At 39.8% G+C, this 25,019-nt stretch overlaps 1 protein-coding gene across 2 annotated transcripts in view; it reads left to right on the plus strand.

The window, feature by feature from the left end:
• Window positions 1-25,019, plus strand: part of tspoap1 (TSPO associated protein 1) — an 82,487-nt gene that overhangs the window by 21,508 nt on the left and 35,960 nt on the right. For both annotated transcript variants that reach the window (XM_030068031.1, XM_030068032.1), the window contains 4 exons: window positions 12,902-13,009; window positions 13,461-13,589; window positions 15,670-15,846; window positions 17,720-17,902. In XM_030068031.1, coding sequence (XP_029923891.1) covers window positions 12,902-13,009; window positions 13,461-13,589; window positions 15,670-15,846; window positions 17,720-17,902 — 597 coding nt within the window. The remainder of the gene's footprint in view (window positions 1-12,901; window positions 13,010-13,460; window positions 13,590-15,669; window positions 15,847-17,719; window positions 17,903-25,019) is intronic.

The raw sequence follows: 25,019 nt of genomic DNA on the forward strand, positions 1-25,019 counted from the left end.
ACTTGTAACTCCAAAGGCCAGATCAGCTGCATAGGAGGGTTTTACTCCATACTATCAATATGACACTTGTGTCCCCACCAGTTATTTATTTATTTATTTATTTATTTAGAGGAATGTCTGTGGAGGAGTGTTCCTCATCTCTTAAAAACTATTTACAGGACTGTCTGAGACAGTAGGAGTAATTACATGAGTATCTATACTGAATGATGTTAACCTTTGCAAATGCCCAAATACACTAAAGCAAAAAGCAAATTAAAACACCTCTAAAAGAATAATAATAATAAATAACGTTTTAGCACACAGGTGGTGATACACTATTGTATGTTGGGATTTGACTTATTCATTTAGAATTAGTTTCTCAGCAGGATTTCACTGGCAACAATCAATCAGTCAAACACATTTCAGGCCAAGCATTAGTCTTAACATGGTGTGCAGCAGTGGGAGTCGAGGTGTTGGCTGGTGAACATTGCAGTGATGACAGTGATGGAGTAAAAGGAGTGGTTTTGGCAACACCAAGAGAAGTGATTGGGTCCTTGCAGGCTGGTGAGATAAATGTATTCAATTCATTTTATGCACTTCCATTTCATGGTGAATGAATTATAGATTGTGGAGGTAAGCCCAGTCTGTAGAATAAAATTGCGCAAATGCTGTGCCCGTATTTTTCGGTTAGTTTTTTTCTCACTCTGGATGTTTTCATCAAAGCTGCACTTACCATTTAACCCAAGTCACCTTAGACTTTTTAATTCACTAAATGGAAGAAGTCAAAAATAACTAGTCTTAATGATAATATATATTTTTGCTGGTCATGATGCCATGTTGGTAAATGAACAAAGGAAGCAAGGAACTAACAACAAGCATATATAATAATAATCCTGTTGAGGAACAATAAAACAATTGATGGTTGACAGATTCAAACATGAACTGTGTGTCACACATTTAAATATTAGCTTACATGGCTAATGCATAAACTGAGCGGGGCTGTGTGTAGGAGGATGCCGGCGTAGTGGGCATGTGTCACTTGTCTGACACTTGTCTAAATAAAGCTGAATGCCGCCTCTTCTCCTATTCATGATGACTGATATGTTTTTAAATGTTAAAGCTGGTTCAGTGCGGCCTTTTTTTTTGAAAGCATTTTTGTTGTGTTAGACCACAAATTAAGTTGTTGCTGAAGTGATTGTGAGGGGCTGAGGAGCTTGTGTGCATATGCAATTCTCCTTGACAAGATTAAGGCTCATATCCTTTTGAAGCTGTCAGGGTTCAGGCTGTGAAGGGGAGGGGGAGGGAAAATCATCTCCACTACTTTCTGTCTCCCTTCTATCCATATTCTGCTGACATCACACTAAATGGAATAATTTGGTGACCCCGCATACTGTCTGTCTTTTGACTTTTAAAAGGCCAGATGTCCTCTGCATGTCTAACGCCTTAGAAGGCCCTTGGAGGCTGGGGCAAATGTGACGTTTTTATTTGTTTACCACGAAACGATAAAGCAGCAGCTTGCCAGGCTAGTATGGATTTTAATTACTGTATCAGAAGGCCAATGTTGTAATGGCTTTGTGTGGAGGCCCTAATGAACACAAGGTCTCGTGGTTGATGGAATGATTTGGCGCAATTAGTTAATAATCACCTGTCATTCTTTAGAGATGCTCAAACATACTGTAGTAACCACGAGAAGAATGAGAGATGGGGTTAGTCATCATGAACTTTAATTTCCGTGTGAGTTTAAGCTGATTGGTTTCAAGACGGGTTCCTTTGTTGATTTGTTTACTTGCATCTGGCATAAAATCACTGCTGGTGTGATGGATAAATCATTGCTTTTTATGAGAAAACATCATGACTTATCTCAAGTGTTAATGTATCAGTGGTAGGGGTATTCGATATGGGCAAAATTAAGCATCACAATATGTTGGACCAGATACTTAGATAGCAATGTTGTGACAGTATTGTAGGTATGACTACTAGTGTTTTTAGTATTTAAACACAAGAGTTGTTTAATGAACAATCATTAAAGAATAAACAATCACTAAAGTTAAAGTAAAGTTGATACAATGACTAAGCAGGTAGAGGACTGATCAACAGTCTAATATGTTCAGAGCATGTCATCTCTTTACTGTGTTGCAGCCTTTAAAACCAGCTTCACCAATCAACTTATGTTATATCACAATATTATGATATCCAAAATCCCGAACAATATCCAGTCTTTTATCACAATATCAATATACTATCAATATATCACCCAGCTCTAATGAGTGGATGGCAGTTTCTGGAGGTAAGCAACACTGTTCACCCAGGGCAATACCACATAAAGGTACACAGGCGTCATCATGCTGCCTGTTGGGTTTTATGCTCCAGGTAAATCATTAATGTATGGAGGAGAGACACACGGGGGGCCACTTCCAGACAGTACATTTTAATTTTGATCAGCCTCACCCAGAGGACATGTGTAGAAACAGTGTGAGAGGAAGAGTGTGCTAGACGCCTGGGGGCAAGTAAAGGGGTGTTTTTGGTAGACTCTTTGTTGTCTGGCGCTGTAAGAGAGACCCCCTAATCTGTCATCGTCAGGTGCCCAGGGGCAATGAGTCGTGATAAATACAGGAGGGGATTTGAGAGGACACTAAGAGGGCTCCTTCATGACTTATATATGAGTATAGGCAGAGAGCTGCTGTTATTAAAATACCTAGAGCCACAACCAGTTTTCTCCAGGTTTTCTGGTTTGTTCCATTTGTAGGTTTTATCAAAGCCTAGCCTAGCTGATGTCATCCTTCATCAAAAAAGTTGTATCATTTGATTGATCTTAGCTGGTTTTAAGCAGTTGCAATGTGGCCTCTTCTTCACCCTGTTTGTCTGTCCCTCAGTTGTATCTCCAAATATATTTGGTGGATCACCATGAAATTTTGGCGACAACATTCATGTTGCCCTGAGCATGAAAACTGGCAATTTTGGCAAACCTATACCTTCCCTCTAATGCCACTAACATGTCAAGTTGTTAATACTGCACACTAATATGTTACAAAGTTTATATATTGGCATGAAATTTGATGATATCATTCATGTTGACTACAGCATGAAACCTGGCAACTTGGGCAACTGCATGATCTTCCCTCTTGCATCACCGGGAGACTCAGGCATCTGCATAAGGAACAACACACTTGTTACTTTATGAACAAGTTACATCATTCTGCCTCCACCACAAGAATCAGAGCAACAAATTAGTATTGATAAGGTATTCACAAGTTTCAGTAAAAAAAAAAAAAAAAAAAAAATCTCTGCAATAGAGCATTGGGGATGAATGAACATACTTTTTTTTTTGTCTTTTTGTGCTAAGTGGAACAATCACTTGTGTTTAAGACCATAATAGCTGTAGTAATAGTGTAGCCACCAAAACTATGAAGGATGTTTTATCTGCAGATTTCATGACAAAAAGTTCTTTATGTCTTTTAGGGTGTATGATGGTGCTAATTTGTGCAGAGCAGTTCAGGAAACCTCATTAGAAACCGCTAATTGAATAGAGCAGGGGAGACAGATACATGCATCCATTGATTTTGCTCTCAATTGTGGTGCTTTTCTGGTGTTAGGGAATCCTTTGCTATCCACCTCATTGGAAGGGCAATCATTCCCAGTCTCATATTTCTTGATTCCCTGCTCTACTGATAATTAAAACTGGAGGAGGTGTAATTTCTCTGACCATGTGGTGCTTCAGGGATGGTCTCTGGGAGGAGCGTCCCCCCCACCCCCGTTATTGCAAAGAGCAGACAAGGCCTGGATTAATTAAAGCACATTTCCAGATTCAGCAGATTTCCCTTTTTCATGCTAGCTGCTTTTGCCATGCTGTTGAATAGAATTTGGAAAGTGCCTCAGTATTCCAGATTGCAAATGGTGCTTTTATAAAAATGAAATTGAACTGTTCTGACTTCCTGGAATAAAACATTACCCTCAGGGAGAATATTGTGTGATTCCTGAAGCACTCACAGTAATTAAGTCTGGGTGAATGGAGGATTTTCTAAATTTTTGTAGTTTTTAAAATGGCAAACAATGTATTATGCCTCTGAAACAAATAACATTTTTAGCAGTTGCTACCAGTACTGAAGCTAACATACAATGATGACCAACATAACAATGATGGCTAACATACTGCAAGCATTTCCTTTAAAACTGCAACCACAGTTTAAATATCATTGGTTTTGTGGCTGTCTTTATCCAGCTGTATAGGTAGCAGATATATTGTAAATCTTAATTTGCCCAGAATGAATTTCAACATAGGCTATAATGTAATTCTACATTATACTATAAGAAAGCCGTTGTATTCATCTCTACATCTGTGCTATGCATTTTCACATGGCACCATGACCTGTATGCCTATAGCCTCATATTTGCCTGTTTTGCCATGATAATCTCAGCAGGAATTGGACCATTTTAGTCACACATTGTGCAAAGATAATGATGCAGAATGCAGAAATGTTGAAAACTGCTAATGGATTGTCAGATGTTTAGTTGCTGGAGGAGTGTATTCTGTTCTCAGTCTTCACTCCTCCTCTGGTGTGTTTCACCTGCTTGTCATTAACAGTCACAAGAAATACAACTGAAGGTTGTCTATAAGGTTTCTCGTCTTGTCTTGTACAGCTGCAATATCTTTGAGGCACTGTTCTGTCAGTGGCTGTGTTTACATCTACACCAATGCCCTTATTACTAAGGGTAATCAGCTTAAGTCGGTATTTCAGTTACAGTGTGTACATGGCTCAAAGTAATATTATTTCTTTAAGAACCCTAGGTGCATAGATTTAAAATTGCTCTATTACTTGTTACTGCACCGTCGTTGACAATATATTTTGTTTGTTCTGTTATTTTAAGGTCATGACTTCAGTATGTTAGATTGTGATTGAAAGTTCTGCTTGTGTCATACCTTGATTAAATGTGTTGAGCAGTTGTGATCTCTCCTTCTGACATTGTCACTTCCACTCTAGTTTCCTACATATTGGCAACATTGTCACTACTAGGCTACTGTGCTCAACAAAACCCATAAATTTGTTATCTCCACGTTAAATAATTTAGTCTGGTCTCATGCTCCCAGCTTCCGAATTGCCATGTTGTGTATTTTGTAGCTGCCAGGTACTGCATCTGGTCATAAACATGGACAGCCACAAGAAATCGCACTGTGCTGTTCACTCATGATGTGTCGTCAGGGGTATAGGTATCACTTAATGTCACATATTTAATACATAATGAGCTCTGTCCACTGAAGGGCTTTTGTGCATAGACATGGATCTCATCTTGCCTCATCCTCCTGCTTATTATCATAACACACTTAAAGGGTTCTCTGAATCGGTTCCTCTGTGTTGGTTTGTCTGAGTTTTCGTGGTGTTCTGTTGATTGGTAAAAGAAAATATACACTTGCCATTCAACTACTAAATAGACATAGAGTAGGAGAGGCATAAATGGGATATTTTGTGGAATGAAAGTAGCAAAAACTATAAGTATGAGGCCCTAGCATTACTTGTTATATCAGTCCATAGCATTCTGTCTGGGTTAGGGTTAGGGTTTGTTGAAGGGATCTTAAATGGCAGAGGGAAGACATCTAAAAGCTCTCTACCTAAGAAAAGTGCGTGTGAAATAAAGATTTACTTAATCTTCAAACTCATGTTTATTTGTTTCTGTAGGGTCATTGTAAATATAATTTAGTGAATTTTTTGGAGAAAACAATCCTGAAAAATCAAATGCTTGGATGCCAAGCCTCAGATTAGACAGTGCTTTCAGTATATTCTGTTTTTCCCCAGCATTCCTGGCCTGGCGTTTCACATGAATTTTCTGTGGCTGTAAGGGCCACTGACTCCTAGAAATGTATCTTCTGTTCACGTGGTCCAACTAACTGTGAGCTTTGTGCTCTTTCAGCAACCAAGTAGCCTGCCGAAGTGAAGGTTATGTTTTTTTTTTTTTTAAACACTGCCAGTTCCACCTTTCATGTCCCAGTGGGAGTGAACAATAGCAGTGGCCATGTATGTGTGTGTGTGTGTGTGTGTGTGTGTGTGTGTGTGTGTCATTATCTTGCAGTCTCCTCTGAGGTTTATAGTGGGGGATCTTTCTGCTGTCAGATGAAAATGCTGATGTCTGTGTTTCTGGGAAATCGGACTGTAGATTTATGAATGCTGCCTGTGGATCCCAGACAAAGGAAAATCAGGTTTGTGTGACCCTATGTATATGTAAGGGGAAGCGTCGTTATAGATATACATAGTTTCATTTTAAATTCTATTCAAACCTTGGGGAATGGCTACCAAGAAAGCCACATATGATACTATAGATACACACAAAAAGAGAGAAAAATGTTTTCAACAGTATGGTACAGCTTTAACTCCATTTTCCCCCCACAGCCTTTTACATACTTATAGTTTTGCTGTTAACACTTCCAACACTCTTTTATTTGTGTTCACTTGCTTTTCCTTTGTGCTTCAGTAAATCAGTCATGGTCATATCTTGTCTGAGTTTTCCTGTTAACCTCTCATATTGATTTGCCTCTCTAATGAGGAGGAGTGTAAGCTCCAAATCAGCCTGTCTGTACTCAGGGTTTAGTGCCATGGCCAATTTTGCACTTGTCATGATAGCTCTGTTTTTACTTTTTTGTATTTTCTTGTCCAGATTTATTCCTTCATCTCCCCACGGCTGTATCTGTGTCCACTTTGGTGCTTTCAGTAAAATGCCTGGGACAAAAGGAGGAATTCCAGAAATGCTCCAAGCCATTCTGATTTACAACCTCAGAGGCATACAGAACAGCAACTGACCCAGATAATCATAGGACAATTTAGCCTCCTCGTTTTACATAGCTCAGTCTTGTCAGCATCAGCTTGTTATTTGCAACAGATTTCATGCTAGTGGATAATTAGTTTGATGTAAATCACACTTCTGAAAATCCTCTTTAAAATTAGCCTGTTATTTTAACGTTGAGCACATATTACACTTCTTTGACTGACAGTAAGAACTCTGTTTAAACCTCATTTCTTAGCTTTTACTGCAAAAGGTTTGTTGCAAAATTGCTTGAAGCACCTGCTGTGTTGTCCGGCTGTTAGATTTCAGCATGTGAGAGTTTGTCCTTCAGTGGATGTCCTTTGATGTCAAGAGTGAGCACATCTGAATACGTGCTAGGGTGCACACCTGGAAGTCTAGTGTGAGTAACACTCACAAAGAAAGTTCAAAGTGATTCAACACTTCTCCCACAGGAATGGAGTAAATATTAGAGATTGGAACTATGATGAAATCTGAATCCCCTTGTGGTTTCTCAGCGCACATATCTTACACACAGCAAAAAAGTCAAGGCAATGATTAGGAAAGGGGTATACCTCTCATCCTTGGATAGTGTCAGCTTCTGTCACACAGGAGTTATCGATTAATTGTATAGGATCGCTCCCACAAGCCTGCTATGTGCAATACTGTTTTTTTTTTTTTTGTTCAACACTAGAGGGAGGACAACAAACAGTGCTTCAACCACAGCCCCCATTACCTACCTTGTTTGGCAAATTACTTTAACAATTTGTTTAATTTCAAGTGACAAAGTGAGGCTATACATGTTTGTTTGGTTTGGTACTACAGTATCTGCTTTAAAACAGGGATGCTGGGGCGCCCCGGTAACTCACAAGGTACAGCGCGCACCTCTTACCCAGACTGAGTCCTTGTCTCAGGGGGCTTGGTTTGAATTCAAGCCCTGGCCATTTGCTGCATGTCATGTCCCCTTTCTCTCCCCTGTCTTGTTGTCCAAACTAATATTATGTGTAACAAAAACAGTGTCAAGTAACAGAGCCACAGTATCATTGTCAATGTTGACTATATTTACTAACCAGTGCAGACAGTATCAAATTCATAAAAAGACTGTAGTAGTACAAGTCAGTGGCCATATTTAGTTTTATTGTTTCATAACTATCTATGTAAAACACAGTTTGCTGCAGGGCTCTAACATTGGCTAACACAACATATCTTAAGTTGAAAAGGTACCACTAGTTTACTTATGCAACCAGTAGGAACAAGGCTTAATAGGAAACCCAGCGTTAGTCCTGTAGGCTCTCCTGTAGTGATTTCTGTCTAGTAAAAGCTGTTGATACCAGTTTTCCTGTGTAGACAAACAGTGAGACCTCTTTGGTTTGGTAACTAGTAGAATCTTGTTTTCTGTAATCTGCGGAGCATTTGGCACCAGTGTCAGCCATGTTACTGTTAGCACTTTAGAAGAAAGCTACAGCAGTTTGGACCTGAATTCTGGGCTTTTTATAAGCTGTGGGTGGGGCGGAGTAGAGATGTGCGGAACTAAGTGACAGTCTGGGCCTTGTAAACACAGAAAAAAATAGGCTGGAGCAGCAATAGAACAACAGTGAATGGTGCTGGTTTCCCAGTGCCAGCAGCCAGGCCCAAATGTTAGCTGAAGATACCACATTATATTTTAACTGCAAAGCAATGCCCAAATATCACGCATACTGTAGTATCTTTTAAAGAGAGCAAGAAACATCTGTCAAGACAAAGGAATTTACATAGTACAGTTGCAAATCGTGATTTCTGGTCTGTCCAGAAATTATGTCTGCATGTGTGATCAGCATGCTCAAGACCATGTTGTATTCCTGTAAAGCCCCTTGAGACAAATTTGTGATTTGTGATATTGGGCTATATAAATAAAATTGACTTGACTTAACTTGACTTGACCATGTGACTGTAGTGAGCAGCTTGGCTCAAGTGTTCTTTTTTTTTAACACAGGAGTACCTTCAGTTAACTGTTGGTATCCATAATCATGGAAAACTAATTCAAAAACCATCGAGGCTACCTTGGGCTCTCCCTTGGCAGACAGTGCTGTAGGGTACCTTATGACTGCTGAGTTGCATCTGCCTGGTTTATTGAGCCAGGCCCATGTGAAAACAGCACTACCTTGAGTGAGAAGAAGAGACTGGATGCTAAAAACACCATGCCTGAGTGGAACGTACCTCCAGCAGCCTTTTGCCGTTTGAATGGCAGCAATGGTAGTGTTGTTTGTGGATTGCAGGAACTCTCCCTTACCTCACGCCCGGAGGAGAGCCTTCCATATGCCTCTGTATGCTTCCCAGAGAACAATTACAAGACATGGACAGACTCCAGGATCATTAGAATCAGAATGGAGGCAAGCAGAGCCTGAGCTCACCCTGGCTGGCCTGCCTCTGAGGTGATTGATTGGGCTTTAGTCTAGCTGTCCTGAAAGCCAGACCGGGACATTGGGACCAGCTGACTCCTGTAACCGATGGCCAAACAATTCTCAAGGACACAAAGCCACAACACTCCCTTAGCCATTAAGAGGATGCTTGCCAAAAAAAAAAATGTATTATTACGCTTGTGTATACTGTAGACGAGTAATAGTGATTTCTTTTGAATGTTTAGAGCAAGCACATAGCACACATCGCCACTATCCCTATTGCTTCAGCCTCAATCTGAAAAAATAATTTAAGCTACAGCAGTTTCCACTCGGGATAGTTTGGTGTATTTCTAGTAGGTTTTCTACATTGGAGCATCTCCTCAGTGACATTTGGGGGAAACTATGAAATGTAGGTAGTCACTGAAATTGAAATTCCCATTACTTTACTGACCACAGAGATTCTGCGTCTCCCCTGAGGTGGTTTGTTTATAGCCTCTCTGTCAAGCATTATGCTGATACAGGCACAATCAAGACATGTCTCAAAGAGCAATTCCAATGTGTTTTGAAGTAAAATGTCATCTTGATTTAATACTTGAGTGCATTATTGTCCATCTTTGTCTGATTTTGATATTTTGTATTAACATTTTGTGCTGATTCCGTATTGCCATAGTATTCCAGTGTATCTGAAAATACATCTTAGTCACCTTAAAAATCCACAGAAAACATAAAATTTGATTACATTTTCAAATTACTAATTAACCAGACACTCTTCCTTAGACCATTTAATAAGAACAATAGAAAAATATTCCTGTATCATCAGCATTACAAGCAGTCAATAATGAGTGCAAGAGATAAGTCAGCTATGCTAAGACAGGAGAATGTGCTGCAACATTGCTGTGTTGCTGTAAATTTTCATGTATCATCAGTAGAGTCAATAGCCTGATCATAAAGTGCTTGCCATTTTGTGTGGGGTTTTTTATGCTAACCTATACACTTTTCTGAGTAGTTTCTCCATTGTGCCTTAATCCATCATCTGAAGAGGATGCAGAGGGAGTTTCTCATGCATTGTTTAGTAACAACTTGTTCATGATGTCAAAATGAGGTTTTCATATGTTTGTTGGTTTTCATGATATTGAAGGGGCATTTCCAGTGTGACTACTACCAGTGAAAATGTGTTTCTTTCTCTATTGAATGATGTAAACAAAATATCCCAGTAATCAGTAAAATGCAGTAAGGTGCATTATCTCATACCTTATCAGGACACGAATGAACCAAAACCCACAAAAAAATGGTACTGTTCTCTTTACCTTACTTAGGTTGATCTTCCCGTGCTCTACTGATTCATTTTTAGATCATAAAAAGTATGAGAGATTGATGTGAACTCATCTTAATTGCCTCAAGTTTACTTATCAGCATTCTGAGGTGCAGTTGTACTTACAACAATAATTAAATGAACTTGAATTGGAGAGCATCTTAGCTAGTGCATCAGCTATGCCTTAAGGATATCTCTTAATTTTAAAAGGGTGATGTACTTGCTGACTCACTGCCTGTATTGATTATAAATGTAGTGCAAGAAGTATTTCTTTGCCTGCAGTGACACATAGCAATCACATTTTGCCTTGACTGCAAGCTTTGCTCAACTAATTTAGACAGCAGTGGAAATTTACTGCCAAATTCAGCTATTTAAGGAAACTGCCTTGGGAATAGCCATCACTCAAACACATAGCAGACAAAGTATTTGGGATATTATTATGCCTCCCTTGACCAACTTTGACTTATTGTGACTTTAAATGTTGCTGTTTGTGCATTGTTGCACACCATCCACTCAGCATTTTAGCTTCCACATTTTTTAGGCCTATGTTTACACAAAACTTTTACTACAGTTTATCCTTTGCTTAAACAGCTACAGTTTTCTTCACCCTGAGTTAGTGATTTAGTCTGTCAAAATATTATGGCTTCTACTTTGTGTGTTTTTATCCTGTGGCATATGGGCCTTCTGGCGCTAGTATGTTACCAACTAACTAGGCATTCGGAGAGGCTGTCCTGTATGTTACAACAATAATGTTGGAGGAGGAACACAAGGGAGCCTCAGCTGCAAGGCTAGTCAACAGCTGGTCATTAGTGTTGACTTATAAAACAGGTAGCATTAAAACACCTCCAGGGACCCACCAGACACCCCATCATCAGCTGTCACCTAGACAACAGTTATTCCTCCGTCTCTCGGTAACCTTATCTGAAAGCATGACTCTGATCTCTTACCATAATTGCTTGCAAACAAAATAATCAGTTTCATCTCATTTCATTGTATTGCACCAGGTTGTTTAATATTACATTGCTGTTGTTGTACTAAAGTTTCATTATGGCAGAAAGAGATGTCATAACAGTAATGAGATCCCTGGAGTATTGGGGAGACATCATGGAATGTGATTTAACAGGCTTTACTGATGTTTCACATGGAGATCCATCTGTGTGCTGTGGTAATGCAGAGATATGTGGTGTCTGGCCCTTTGAACACGGCATAGGTCTGCACTTGCACTGATGCTATCAGACTTCATCTCAGTACCTTCATTCTCCTTACAGTGTCTGTCTCTAGTTGGTCGGAGGTGCATGCAGTGACTGTTTTACACTAGTCAAGCTGACAGAGAGCCGACAGATAACCTGAGGGAGCATCAGCTCTTTAAACATTTACTGCTCTCACACACATAAGCAGTCACAGTCAGCCTAGGTGACTGACTGTTGAATGTATTTTACACTGAGGACAAACCCTGCAGCTTATCTGTTCACCCTGTCTGTCCATCTGCTCTCGCTGCAGCAGTTGCACTCATCTGCCAGGTCTGCTCCCCACCCTCCCCTCTGACCCCTCAGGGTCTGTTTAGAACATCCCTAATTCAAAAACAGGATGACATCATCTCAGTTCAAATCAAAGACCTACCTGCTGTATCCACAACCAGCAGGTTTCCTCCATGCAGATGACAAACACCCGTAATTGTTTTTTTTTTTGGGTTTGTTTTGTTTTTTACAGCCTAGTGGTAGCCTCCCTGAATGCACCATATTGAGTATCTGCACTGTGAAGTCACCCATAGGCATATAAAAGCTACCTCTGCTGCTGCTCTGGACAGCTGTCCCCTCAGTGAGAGCTCACAGGATAACAAGTTTATTCATGTCCCACCCAATGCTTGATAATTAACAGAGAGATTGAAATCCAGTCAATAAATTCATAAAAATTCAGAATGCTGATGTTTTTTGTCTTCAGGGTGCCAAACAAAATGTGACGCAAAATGAATATGCTGTAGTCCCTCCAGAGATATACACATATGTGTGTCTGTGTATGTGTTTGTTTGTGTGTGAGAGTTACAGAGACAACCCTTCTCTTTACTGTTGCACTCTTTCTCTTTGTCTGTACCGTACTATGTGAGAGCAGTGAGCTATCCTCCTTCCTGCTGTGCTGTGACTTAGTGTGGTATAATAGCTGTTCAGTGCCAGTGGTGGGCTGATGGAGCTGTCCTAATGAAAAGCCTATTTAGTCGGCTGTCATCTGTGAGACACTGTTTGATAGCGCTTCACAAACAACAGCGGCTGACAACTGAGCAGAGAATGGTTTCTCAGTAGCTCAGAGAAAGCAAATGATTAAAGCAATACTGCAGAAATGACACTATTTAGCTTTTAATGAAATAGATACACTGTACAGTTGTGTATTCTGGTGTTTTATGAGAGAGCAAAAGCCAGTACAGTAGGTGACCATCCTGTCTGTTTCTGTGTCCTGCTTGATTTTTCAGAATGGTACTGACTATGGATTCCTGGTGCATCAAAACTCTGAGCTCTTGCGAGCCCTGGAGGAGTTGGAGAAGACTTGTTCCACACTGAGGGAAGAGAATGGCCTGCTGGTAAGCCTCAAAACAGTAGAGGAAGTTTGTGCTGTTGACAGAAGAGGTATTAGAATGTAGGTGCACAGTGACAGCAAAAGGAGCTGCTGCTTTTCAAGTAAATGCTAAAATGTTCACTGTCTCTTTATGTCACTTTTATTTGTTCTGTGTATAAATAAACCACTTCTTTTTCACTTTGCATAGCCTCTTTTGTTGTTTTTTTGTCAGTGTGCCTTTTTGTCTACCTTTTTAATATCTGCTGGCTGTACTGGCAAATGACAGATGATCCAAAACTAAGAAACCAAAACCTGCCGCTGTTTGAATCTCTTTTCAAGCCGTGGATAGCCTTTATGAATCCCTCCGCACAGGTTCAGGTTGTGTACTGTTTTTGTGACTTTCTTGTTTGGTATTACTGTGTTAGAATTTGCTGCAGGCTGTGCCAGATGTTGATATTTGTCTCCCCAATGTGCAGCGGAAGAGCAGCGCCCCAGAGACTGAGGAGAAGGTCAGGCGGCTAAGGAGGAAGAACACAGAGTTGGCTGTCCTTGCAAAGAGGCTGGAAGAGAGGGCTCGCAAACTGCAGGAGGCCAACCTGAAAGTGGTATACTGCACTAAAAAATAGCTTTCACACTGTCAACCTCATTGCAATGCTTGCTTGCCCCCACTTTGGCCCAAATGATGATAGTGACTCATTATCTAGCACCACCATCCAAATCATCACATCACCATAATGTCCAGTAATGAGCTGAATGGAATAGTTCAACAAGTAATGAATAGGAACCGTTGTTGGAGCTACAAAAATGAATTTAGCCATTGCATAGTTCAGTGAGTCACTTAGGTCTACAACAACACAACAGTTTAGGTTTTGGTTCACTTTTAGTTTACACATGCTTGGAATTTTATTCAAAAAGTGTTTCCCTCGACTCTGTTAACATTCAGTGTGCGAAGTTGAAAACATTGCATGCTGATTAGCTAATATCAAGGCCTCTAGACAGATAGACACAGATATAAAATGATGTAGACGGCTGCTAGAGAGCAAAGAGCAGTGAAAGTAAGCAGAGAGGTGCCGCAATTGAATAGGCTGTGCTCTTTCACTAGTAATTGCATAAAATAGAATCAAATATTGCTTCAACAAAATGAATGTGTCCTGTACCTCTTCTTAGTTTTTTTCCCGGCATCTTAAAGATTTAACACATACCTATGTGCACAAGAATACAGGACACATGAACAAAAACTCCAGTACAAGACCCAAAGATTTAACCACAACATCCCCCACCCGTATTCACACATCCTCCACCACCCTTCCAAAAAACAGCAAAAAAAAAGTAATTGGATCGTATTAGGGTGATACACTTCAGTTTAATTACATTTTATATGAATGTAATAATGTTTAAAATAACTTACTGATGAATTTAGATGCTGCAGAGAACCAGTTATTTATACATCCTCAGGTGCATCCATCATATGAGTTAAGTCTGTCCTCTCTAGATAACATACGAAGGGACCCCAAATGTTGTGAAAGACCGACTGCTTAGTCCTCTGTGTGCATGTGTAGGCTGCAGTTTTTCTTTTCATAATTTGATTTTGTTTGTTCCAGGAGATACCAGGTGGTGTTTAGTTTCTCTCGGCTACTTTATATCTCAAATGTCACCTAACACTTCTGTTACAGACAGAGTTTAACTGCATCATGAACAAATTTCTCTGTATTGGTGTGAAGGAGTATTCACACCATGCTTTGGGTTAACAGCAGGGATACTGAGTAGAAACGAGCCCCCAGCTCAGATTTCTGCCAAATGCCTACATTAGTCTAGCAAGCCAATTCAAGGACCACCTATCTCTGTCCTGGCTGCGACAGCCATTTGCTGCTTCTGTATTCTGTGTGCACCTGTTCACAAGACTGGGGGCAATAGCCTTCATACAACTCATTTTCCCTCCCTCCCTTCTCCTCCTGCTGCTCAGTGAAGGTGAGACTGGTGCTGTGCAGACTGCACAAGACTCTGATGAGCCCTGCAGTGTTTTACAAAGAATTGTGAGCACTTGATTAAGACCAAGACCATTTGCTGTCCCCCACAATTACAGATCAGGGAAGAGACTATGGATTTGGCTCTGTCTGTCCATTTTAGCAATGTCTGAGCCTCTGCTGGCTTTTTGAAGAAAACTGAGGAGAACTTGGAGAAATTATGGATTTTGACACTGGGGTCAGGCGTTATGAATATAAAACCCATTTGCCCACCACAGCACCACAATCAAGCCAACAGGGTCATAAAATTCACGGTCAATATCTGAAACACTGCTGTGTGAAATGTGATGGGGTAATGCAACCAACAGGCCAAAAAGTTCCAAAGCTTCAAGCAGCAATGTCTCAGACACCCAACATCACATGCCAAAAAAAAGAAAGAAATAATTAAATAAAAATAAAAAACAGTTACACCCAGGGTGATTTGCAACATTCGTGGGTGACATCATGGTCACTGTTGACTTCATTACTAATTTAGTTTGCTTTACACAATGCCATGCTCCATAGTTAAATGAAATCCTTCTGTCCCTCAAAGTCTATGACTCGACTCATGAACTCTGACTGCCACTTTGGAAATGTTCATGGCACTATCTCTCTGAATGATTTTGTATGATTCAACAGCTGCTCTTTACTGACCCATAATTATCTCCTTGCTCTTGGACAGGTGAATACCCCGTCACTATTGAGGCCTGGGTCTGTAGAGCAGTACAAAAGGGCATTTGCCCGTCAGCGAGCCCGTGACCTTGCACAACACGCCGACACACTGCTGTCTAAAGACAAGGAAATCGCTGCCCTGCAACAGGAGTGCAGAGAGCTTGAGGCACGGCTAGGCACTGCTAAGGTATCGACAACACAAGTCCAAAGACACTGGAATCTGTTTACTTAGTCCAGATTGAGTCATAGTCATGAAGCTGGGCATGAGCTCATTCTCCATTGAAAGCCTGGCTCAGTTCAGCCCAATCCTGTGCTTCTCTCTGTTGTTATCTATAATTGTCTGCCTGCTGTGTCAGACAACACCATTTCCCAGCTTCGCCACATACTGATAATGCCACAAGCTCGCTCTCTGCTGGACGACATGGGTACTGCTCATCTTAAGTCCCCTCCTAAGCCTTTATTACAAAGACTGCGTCAGTGGTGATGTCTAGATGGCAGTGGAGGAGTAGGCTGCCTCTCTAAGTGCCTGTTTTTAATTACTGATGATGTGACATAAGAGCTGATTTTCCTGGATGTGAACATCTGTCTGGTTCATTAGTGAAGGGTCTTGCAGGCTGAACTGTGCCCCGAGCTAATGGGAGTGTTGGTGTTGGAGCATGTGTTTAACTTAAACACATTACTACCATGCGATAAAGATGGCCAGGAGAATGATTGGCTTTTTCAACTTGGCTGGAAAAAATAATATAATGTACAAAATATTAGGTGTCTATGACCCAGATGAAATTTCAACGCATGCCTCTTATTCTGCAGCATCCCCTCTGACTGTTACACTTGCTACTGTAATGTACAGAGCAGGAATTTATTAAACCCTAGTTTACGACACTGTTAATTCTAATAACTCTTTAATTGTAAGGAAAATGGGCCAATTTATGAAAACAGCCCACATGACTACAGATTCTATGGATTTGGATTAGTAGGGCTAGGTATTGACAAGATACATACCATGATGAGTATTGTGCTCGGAGGGTGAGTATGTTTTTCATAAATGAAATGCTGGGGTGCTTTAAGGAGAGAGAGGGGCGGATTGTCTTCAAATGCACCCCAAAAAAAAAAAAAATAGATAAAACTTAAGGCACTCAAGCACGGAGTAAAGGAGTAGAGGATTATTAAAAAGCCTTTATTTTAACATGGCTGCACTGTAAGTTAAAAAAAAAGAAGTTGATTACAAACCATTTTTATGAATTTACTCAGCATATTGTTCTTTGTAGTTATATGTATTCATGCAATATATTTTGGAATATATGTGGTGTTATTTACAACAGAATTTTTTCAAATACGTAATGTTTCTTCCTGAATAAATGTGTTGCCTTATTATACACCTCCTACTACTCAGGATACTATGTGTGTGTGTGTGTGTGTGTGTGTGTGTGTGTGTGTGTGTGTGTGTGTATATATATATATACAGTGACAAAGTCACTGAAACAGTTTAAATGAAAATTACCATTCTGATTTATTCAAACAGAAGTACATTGCAGTTACTTAACACACTGCACTAAAATGTAGATGTTATAATACGATATAAAAATAAAGAGATTGATGATACATATCATGGGCTAGAGAATCAATACAGTTTTGTGAAAATACCATAATACTCAGCTGTCGATGTTTTGTCTTATTTTCTCCACCCATAGCTCTGTGGATGTATGTATGGTGCAAACATAGTATGTACAGTATATATAATATGTTCTGGATACCTTCTATGTGGTGTGCAGAATGAAATTTTACAGCCAGTACAGAGAAGTAAACCAACACAAAAAAAAAGCAAAAGCAAACATACTTTCTTGGCCTTATAGTGGCACTTTAGAGTGACACATCACACCACCTCACAATCCACCCCACCCCCCCACACACAAATACATGTGCATACACAGGTATTACACAAAGAACCAAAATTTTTTAAAAAATTAGTTACTTTTGAAAACTAAGTGAATGGCACGTGCTGAATTGATTAAGGTGCTGTCCTATGGCCACTGCTGATTCATATGTTTGTCTCTGTGTAGGGCTCCCCTGTACCATCTGGCAGGCTGGAATTCGAGAGGCTTCTCAGGGAGTCTCAGAGGGAGGTGCTTCGGCTCCAGAGACAGCTGTCGGTCACATCATCCCGAGAGCAGCACAACCACAGCCAAGGCAATGGTGGTCCAGAGGAGTGTGGGGAAATCAAGAACGACCACGGTGAAGAGAAGGTACCGTTGAGAACATTATCTGTATCACCTGATATGACCACCCAGCCCAGCTCCACACTGACCCCTATTGGTGATGAAAGGGTTTAATAAAAGAGTCTAGTCCATGCCCACCCAAACAGATGAGCTCAAATCAACAATCATTTATTACTACAGACCTCAAATCAAAACAGCAGTGTCCAAGCACTGGAAAATCCCATCAGTGTTGTGGAGTGATGAGCTTTTTCACCTCAGCAATAACAATTTTCACCAGCGCCCACTTATTGAACTTGATAAAATGTGAAGGATTTCTGACAAGTCTGATGACACACAAAGAAGACAAACATGGACCAGATTATGACTTTTAAACTAGCAGAGTGGATGGTGTACCATAGTCGAGATTCTGTGCTGTTAAAAGTGGAATTTGGTCCACTGTAGTATTACTGAAGCTTGTTGTATGTTTACATTGGCATGGAAGCTGTTTTTGCAGTGTTATATAATGGTTTACTGTTGGAGCTGATACTAATCTGCTAGAGGCCACAATGAGATGATTCCCTGTCTTTAACTTGGGCCTGATCAAAGATATAGAAGTCGCATACTGTCATCCTCTCTGCATTTAATTCTGATCATCTCTGCATTTAATTCTTTGGAAAAATTCTCCCTTTGAGCCCCATATATGCAATGCTCACATAAACCAGTCACTGAGCCAATGCCAATGACTGAGCAATGTCAAAAATATATATATATGTATAAATCAAGAAAAATAACAGGATGGATTTCATTGGTAGTAGTAAAATCTTGTTAGAAATGCAACAGGGGAAAATGTCATTTCCTTTGTATTATCTTAAAAATTCTGTAGGTAAAGTGAAATAAATTTTATAGGCACAGCTCCTGTGAATTAATTGTAACTTTCATCTTTTGAAGGTGTGCATATTTAATTCATTTATTTATTTTCTGTTTGTTTGGGGGGAAATTCTACACTCCCTGTGAAGCTTAAATGAGAATGCCGATTGTGGTAATCTGTCATTTGTGGGACACACACACACACACACGCACTCACAGTGACACGCGCACACCCAGAAAGGGGCCATGTTGTGTGAACTCTAATCCCCTCTAACAACAGAATGGTACAGTCCAGTAATCCGCTCTCTGTTGCTGTGGCAGCGGTGAGAGGGTTTTGGGTGCTAGGTAAGACTCCAGCCGCACCAAAGACTTTTCTAGCTCGCCCTGCTCTGGATAACTAGCGGGCCAAGGGAAGCCTTGACGTTGCCACAGATCACAGGAAAGGGGTATGTCGTCTTTTGTGTTGTGATGTCTCTCTAAGTGGGTGTCAGTGGTCCAGTGTAGTCCTGTTTGCTTAACCTGAGATTTGTCTGCTTGGATTTGGGATTGAATCCATGCAGGGCATGAAGTCGAGACTTAACATTGAGAATTTAATAGTGTCATGACAAACGCAGACTGCTAGAGAATCAGCTCATGGCACTGGGTTTTGTATTTGTTTTAGGTATAGAGATGACCAGCTTATTCTGGAAAAGATGATTAGTATCATGTCCCGTCTGTTCCATTGCTGTTACATGCCCTATGTTTGTATTCCAATATGACTCGCCGCTAAGTGGATTTTTCTTTTTAGGTCTTGTAGCTGGTATTTTTCAGTATTAATTTCAGTAAATCCTACACTGTAAAGCCAGCCCCTGTCTGTGGTGGACTGTCACTTACTTGCAAATTAGAAAGACAAGACATGCATGCGGCCTAGTCAAGGGCAACCTGTCAGAAACCCTGTTTTGTAACAGTCATATTTTGGAGCTTCCAGATGCAGAATTTAGGCAGTCTGACTCAGTGACAGGGTGGTAGAGCGTTTGATTGGTGGACATCGATATGCTCCGTATTAAAAAGAAAATCAACGGCCAGGCCAATCCATTAAGGTGCTTTTAAAAGAAGTGATCCAGTTACCCGTTTCAGTAGTCTGTAGGGATTACACCAATGTGCTTATGGCATTCAGGGCCTGCTGAATGGGATCTGACTGCTTTAGTACGCATGGGCCCAGGCTGTACTTTATCCTTTAGTGTGGATGGACCACACCAATGTGAAGTATACACAAACATACTGCACCATGTGAAGTGCATGCCGCTAGAAATAAACAACAGAGAAAACAAGGATCATGTCTAATAAAATCGTGTCTATGACCTGCTGCTGGCTCAACATTTATCAACTCTTGAGGGTAGTATGCTGTTTGTTTTCATCTTTTCTATTAAATTTTGTTATGGCACAGTTGTTTGTCCAACATATGACAGAAAATGTTGTCTGTTAAAATCATCCCTAGCTTTCTACTGAGCATAACTTTAAGCACACATGCCCCTTGGCTCTAAGTTTAACGAAATAACTGGTGTATCAAATGATAATGTTACCACTGCATTTCCAGCCTCATTAACAGCAGGCGGCTTCTGTTTTACTCTCACTGATGATTTAATTTGCCTCCCAGCAGCATCAGAAAGGTGTGGGCTGATAGGACAAAATCATGTATAATTCAACACTCTTTTATTTGAACTGTTATATTTGCATGCCTGATGCTGCTCAAAGATGGGCAGATTCGGCATTTACAATACCAGTGCATAAAATGCATATTGTGTGTGTGTGTGTGTGTGTGTGTGTGTGTATGTGTACAGTATATATGGAAAATATGTGGAGAAAACAAAAAAAAAAAAAAAACAAAACAAACAAAAAAAAAACAGCATTGACTGATTAATATCCAGTTGTCAGTGAAAGGACATTATCAACTTGGTATTTAAACAGACCAGTGTATTGGGTAAATACGGCATTTTTGAATGGGATATTAGCCTGATGGGACAATGCAGTAGCAGAAACCTGCAGATGACAAGTTTGCTAGCTTAGCTCAGATGTGTTCAACCACTTTTTGTACAACAAGCGTATGAGACCTGTCTGTGTGTGTGTGCATGTGTGATTGTGAGTGTTCATTTGTCAATATTTGAATGCACCAAATGTTTTAGGTAAGTTCAGTTATTACCACCAGTGCTTTGTAATTGATTTTGATACATTAATTGACCGGATGAGGCCAGTTGATCTGTGATGTGCATACAACTCCTTTGTCAGTACACGTGAGGATTTATCTGCTCACCTCATAATCAAAACTGAACATGCTTTGTAGTCATGTAGTAACTGTTAAGGCTAGTTGGTCCTTTGGTGACTGTAGAACAAAGACAAGTGATTGATTGTCTAATTCTATTTTATTTTGAGTCAAGCTTGTACAGGACATATAGTTGATTTTCTTGATACCATAATGTGCTTCAGAGTCACCCTCTCACATCCTCTGAAATGTTAAGTTAGGCACTGTTCTTGAAATTTACACCGGCTCTTCCATAAACAGAGGTTAAGCTTTTTATTTTCTCAGTCATGGGAGAAAAACCCAACTTTTATTTGTTCAAACCAATGTGATGTTCCATTTATTCTTGTAACAGAATAAATGTTGACATTTTTGGCGCCCCTTGTGAGACAATAGCATGTTTATAGTATGTTCTTTAAGAATTCAATATACACATGAGGCAAAATCACTGTAAGGCCTCTAACTTACTGTACTTCTGACAAGGATTTAGACACTGATGCTCCTCTGTATCTTAGACTGGTTCTCCTTTGGAAAATTCTTATCACAGAATGCAGCTGCAAAGTTAAACCAACTGTTTGATGAACTAGACCTTGCAACTGACTTAATGGTCTTGGAAATATTAAAACATATGATATGATGGATGATGATGTTTGCCCAACCTCATTTATTTAAGCTAAATTATTTTAGAATCCATGTTATGAGTCTGGGGATATTGGAGGTTTGATTAGCCTACATCTTCCCATGCATACAGTAGTAACAAAAATATTGTAGTAGCAGTAGCACAACCTTATGGACCTTATTCCCACACTGGGAAATTCCTTCAGGTCTGAAATGTTGTTTATAAAGCTCAGATAAGAGTAAATAAAGATAGTGCCCATACTATTAGAGGCAGTAAGAGAATGGACAAGGAAATCTTCAGTCTTTAAAAAATTTGAAATAGATGGTCATTTTGATGTGTGGAGCTAATTTAACTGCATAATGAATACACACCTAAATACATCTGACATATGACTGAGTTGATATTTGCTCTGAACTGTCCATTTGAGCATCTGGATTCAAACACTGTTAGTGCTGTGACCTAGCTGAATCACCAAGGATAAAATAATATCTGCCGAAATGTGCAGCACTGGTAATTCAAATTTTGGAAGCCTGGTGCCTTGTTGCTAACCTACATCATGGTTTTTATTGCATATTGCTTTTCATTTTTGTGCCGTTAGCATGTTTGCACATAAACCTTTTGAAATGAATCATAATAGCCTAAGCCCTGGTTTAATTCTCTCTGTGACAGTCCTTTTATTCTTCATAACACTGTATAAATGAGTCATTATGTAATATTCTCCCTCTCTGCTCATCCGTCAAAACGATGTCAGAATTATATCACACATCGCCTGAAACCTGATTATATTTGCTTTGAACTCATTATTGTGGGCACTCATATTTACTCCTCAAAAATGAGGAAATGTGAATTCCTACATCAGAGGGTGATTTTAAGGTTATAGTAACTGTGATCTGACCGTGCAGATATTTTGGGTTGTTTGACCTTTGTGTAACTTAATGCCAGTGTATGTCATTTACTGGCTGTATATGCAGTAACTGTTTAGGTTCAAGACAAAATCTTTACTTCACAGAGGGAGTTTTTAACACAATTACAATCTTCTTGTCACTTAAATCAAGAGCAGGGACAACTTACGATTGTGATCAGATTTCCGTAATGGTTAGAAAGGGTTAAATTAACGGTCTTCTAATCTTGAGTTAGAGCTTGTGTCTTTAAGTACAGTTACAGTAAGGTTTACTTAATGCAAAGAAAAGGATACCAGAAAAGTCAGAGATAAGAGTTCCAAATAATAAGAATGATGAATAATAATAATGATGAATTGGATTTGTTCTGTGTGTACTTTACAAATTCTATAAATGCTTTGAGTTGTGAAAGCATCTCACCTTGGCCAACATTTACATGTATGTATGTGTGTATATATAGCACCCAGCCTGTTAGTGCATGGCCATACTGCTGCATAAAGCCCCACGCACATCATCTAGTCCAGCTGAGGGATATTGAGTGATACAACTACTAAGGAGTCATTTAATTACTGACTTGTGTGGCCATGAATGACCAAAGACCAAGAGGGGAATGTTCCAGGACACTTAGGTTTCCTGCGATGCCCACACTTGCAATAAATGGTGGCATTTTTAAGTACCACCAGAATCAGTTGGGAATTTGGTGTATTTGATCATGCAAAGGAAAGTCCTTTTAAAAACCTCATTCCTATTAACATTTTGCAAATTGGCCTCAGGAATTAGTATCTTCTGCCTGCCCTCTGTCAATAGTAATACTATCTGGTCACCCATTTGAATGATAAACAAGGGATAGCTTTGATTAACTTCGTAGGTATACCACCAATTTTACGCTGAATGGTCAAATGGTTTGTCAGTCATACATGTTGGCAATCCTCCGTGAAACCTGAAGATATATCTCAAAAACAGATAAGTGAACTATGTATCTTTACCCAACAGTGTGGCAAGTTGCAAAATGTTAGAGAGAAAATCTTGATGATGTTTCAAGCACCTATACATTTGGTCATCATTATGGTGCTAGAAAAATGTGACATGCATGTGCTGCAATTAATAATAATGATGGGGGCAGTCTTCAGAAAATGCCAGACCAACAAATGTTTTGGTGTTTAAATTGTACCACAGTGAATTAGCTGCTTTTTGAAATAAACGGCTGTCTACTATAGGTGCAAGGCTGTTAATGCCAGGTGGTTTCTGATCCTGTACTCGTTCTGAAAACAATAAATCCTCGGACAATTAGTGTCAGCTTTGTATTAACAAAAACATGACTGTGCATTTGAGCCAAAGAAATGTCAGCAGCATCTTTCTGACACTTCAGCCTGTGTGTTACTACTAATCTGAATGGATGGAAATGATGTAATTCAGGGATGATTGTCTGGCCATTCTCAGATGTTCCCCTGTAATTGTATGGATGATCATTTGGTGTCATTTACATTTGTAGTGAGCATGTGTTCTTCAGCTTCAGAAAAGAAAAACATGAAATCAGTCCAGTCCAGTCCAGTCTTCAAACAGGTCTTGTCTGAATTTTCATGAAGAAAATACTACGAAAAAAGAATTAAAATCTATCAAACAGTTTTTATTCAGCAGTTCTGATAGATAAGCTCATGAGCTCATGAGCAAATGTTTTACAAAGTTTTTTCTGTGCTTTGGGGGAATTTCTGCCAGATACAGAGAAGTTATAGTTGCCAGACAGACTTGAAGATTTTTTTCCAGTGAAACCCCAGTAGTAACCAACCACTGGAAACTTGGATAACATCCCGATGGGTTTTGTCAGTTTAAGCTAAATGCTTGTGCTGCTGCATGGAAATTTGCTTGAGCAGTATGTGAAACTTGTGAATCTGACTGTAGCCCTGTGCAGTGTAAGTGATCCTGACAAATGATTTTTTTCAAACAAGTAGGGACCTTCAATGTTCAGTCTGGAGAGGTATGCTTTTTTAAAGGCTGACAGTGCTAAGTGAAAATGAGAGATCTGTTTTGTAGCACGTGACAGAGCGCCTTTGATCCTGTTACTGGGTTATGGCCTTGGCTGCACTAGCCCAGTTCTACTCAGAGCATAAGTAGGTGGGCTCTAAAATTAGACACTGATTCCTAACTCTTAACCTTTAACCAGTGTCAGCCTCTTCCCCACCTGGACCTCCAAGTAACCACACCTATAAGATTAATATACATTTAATGATGAATGTTTATGTACTATGCTTAGTGATGCAGAGAAATAGCTTACAGTGAAACATTGATATTATTACACCCAGACTAATTAGAAAAGGACCAGCTCTGTGCTAATATGCTCTAGTCATGTTCCAGGCTAGAGGGATTCCCCTTGGATTATTCAGTGATTGTAGTTGGACCACTGGGAAGGAGGCTCACTGCTAATCCCTGGCTCACACCAGGGGGTGTAATGTTAATTTCAGTGTTGGATTACAATTTAACAATCATAGATTTCCTCCTTCTCTTGGG

This window comes from Myripristis murdjan, chromosome 14, assembly GCF_902150065.1.
Source record: "Myripristis murdjan chromosome 14, fMyrMur1.1, whole genome shotgun sequence".
Taxonomy (NCBI): domain Eukaryota; kingdom Metazoa; phylum Chordata; class Actinopteri; order Holocentriformes; family Holocentridae; genus Myripristis; species Myripristis murdjan.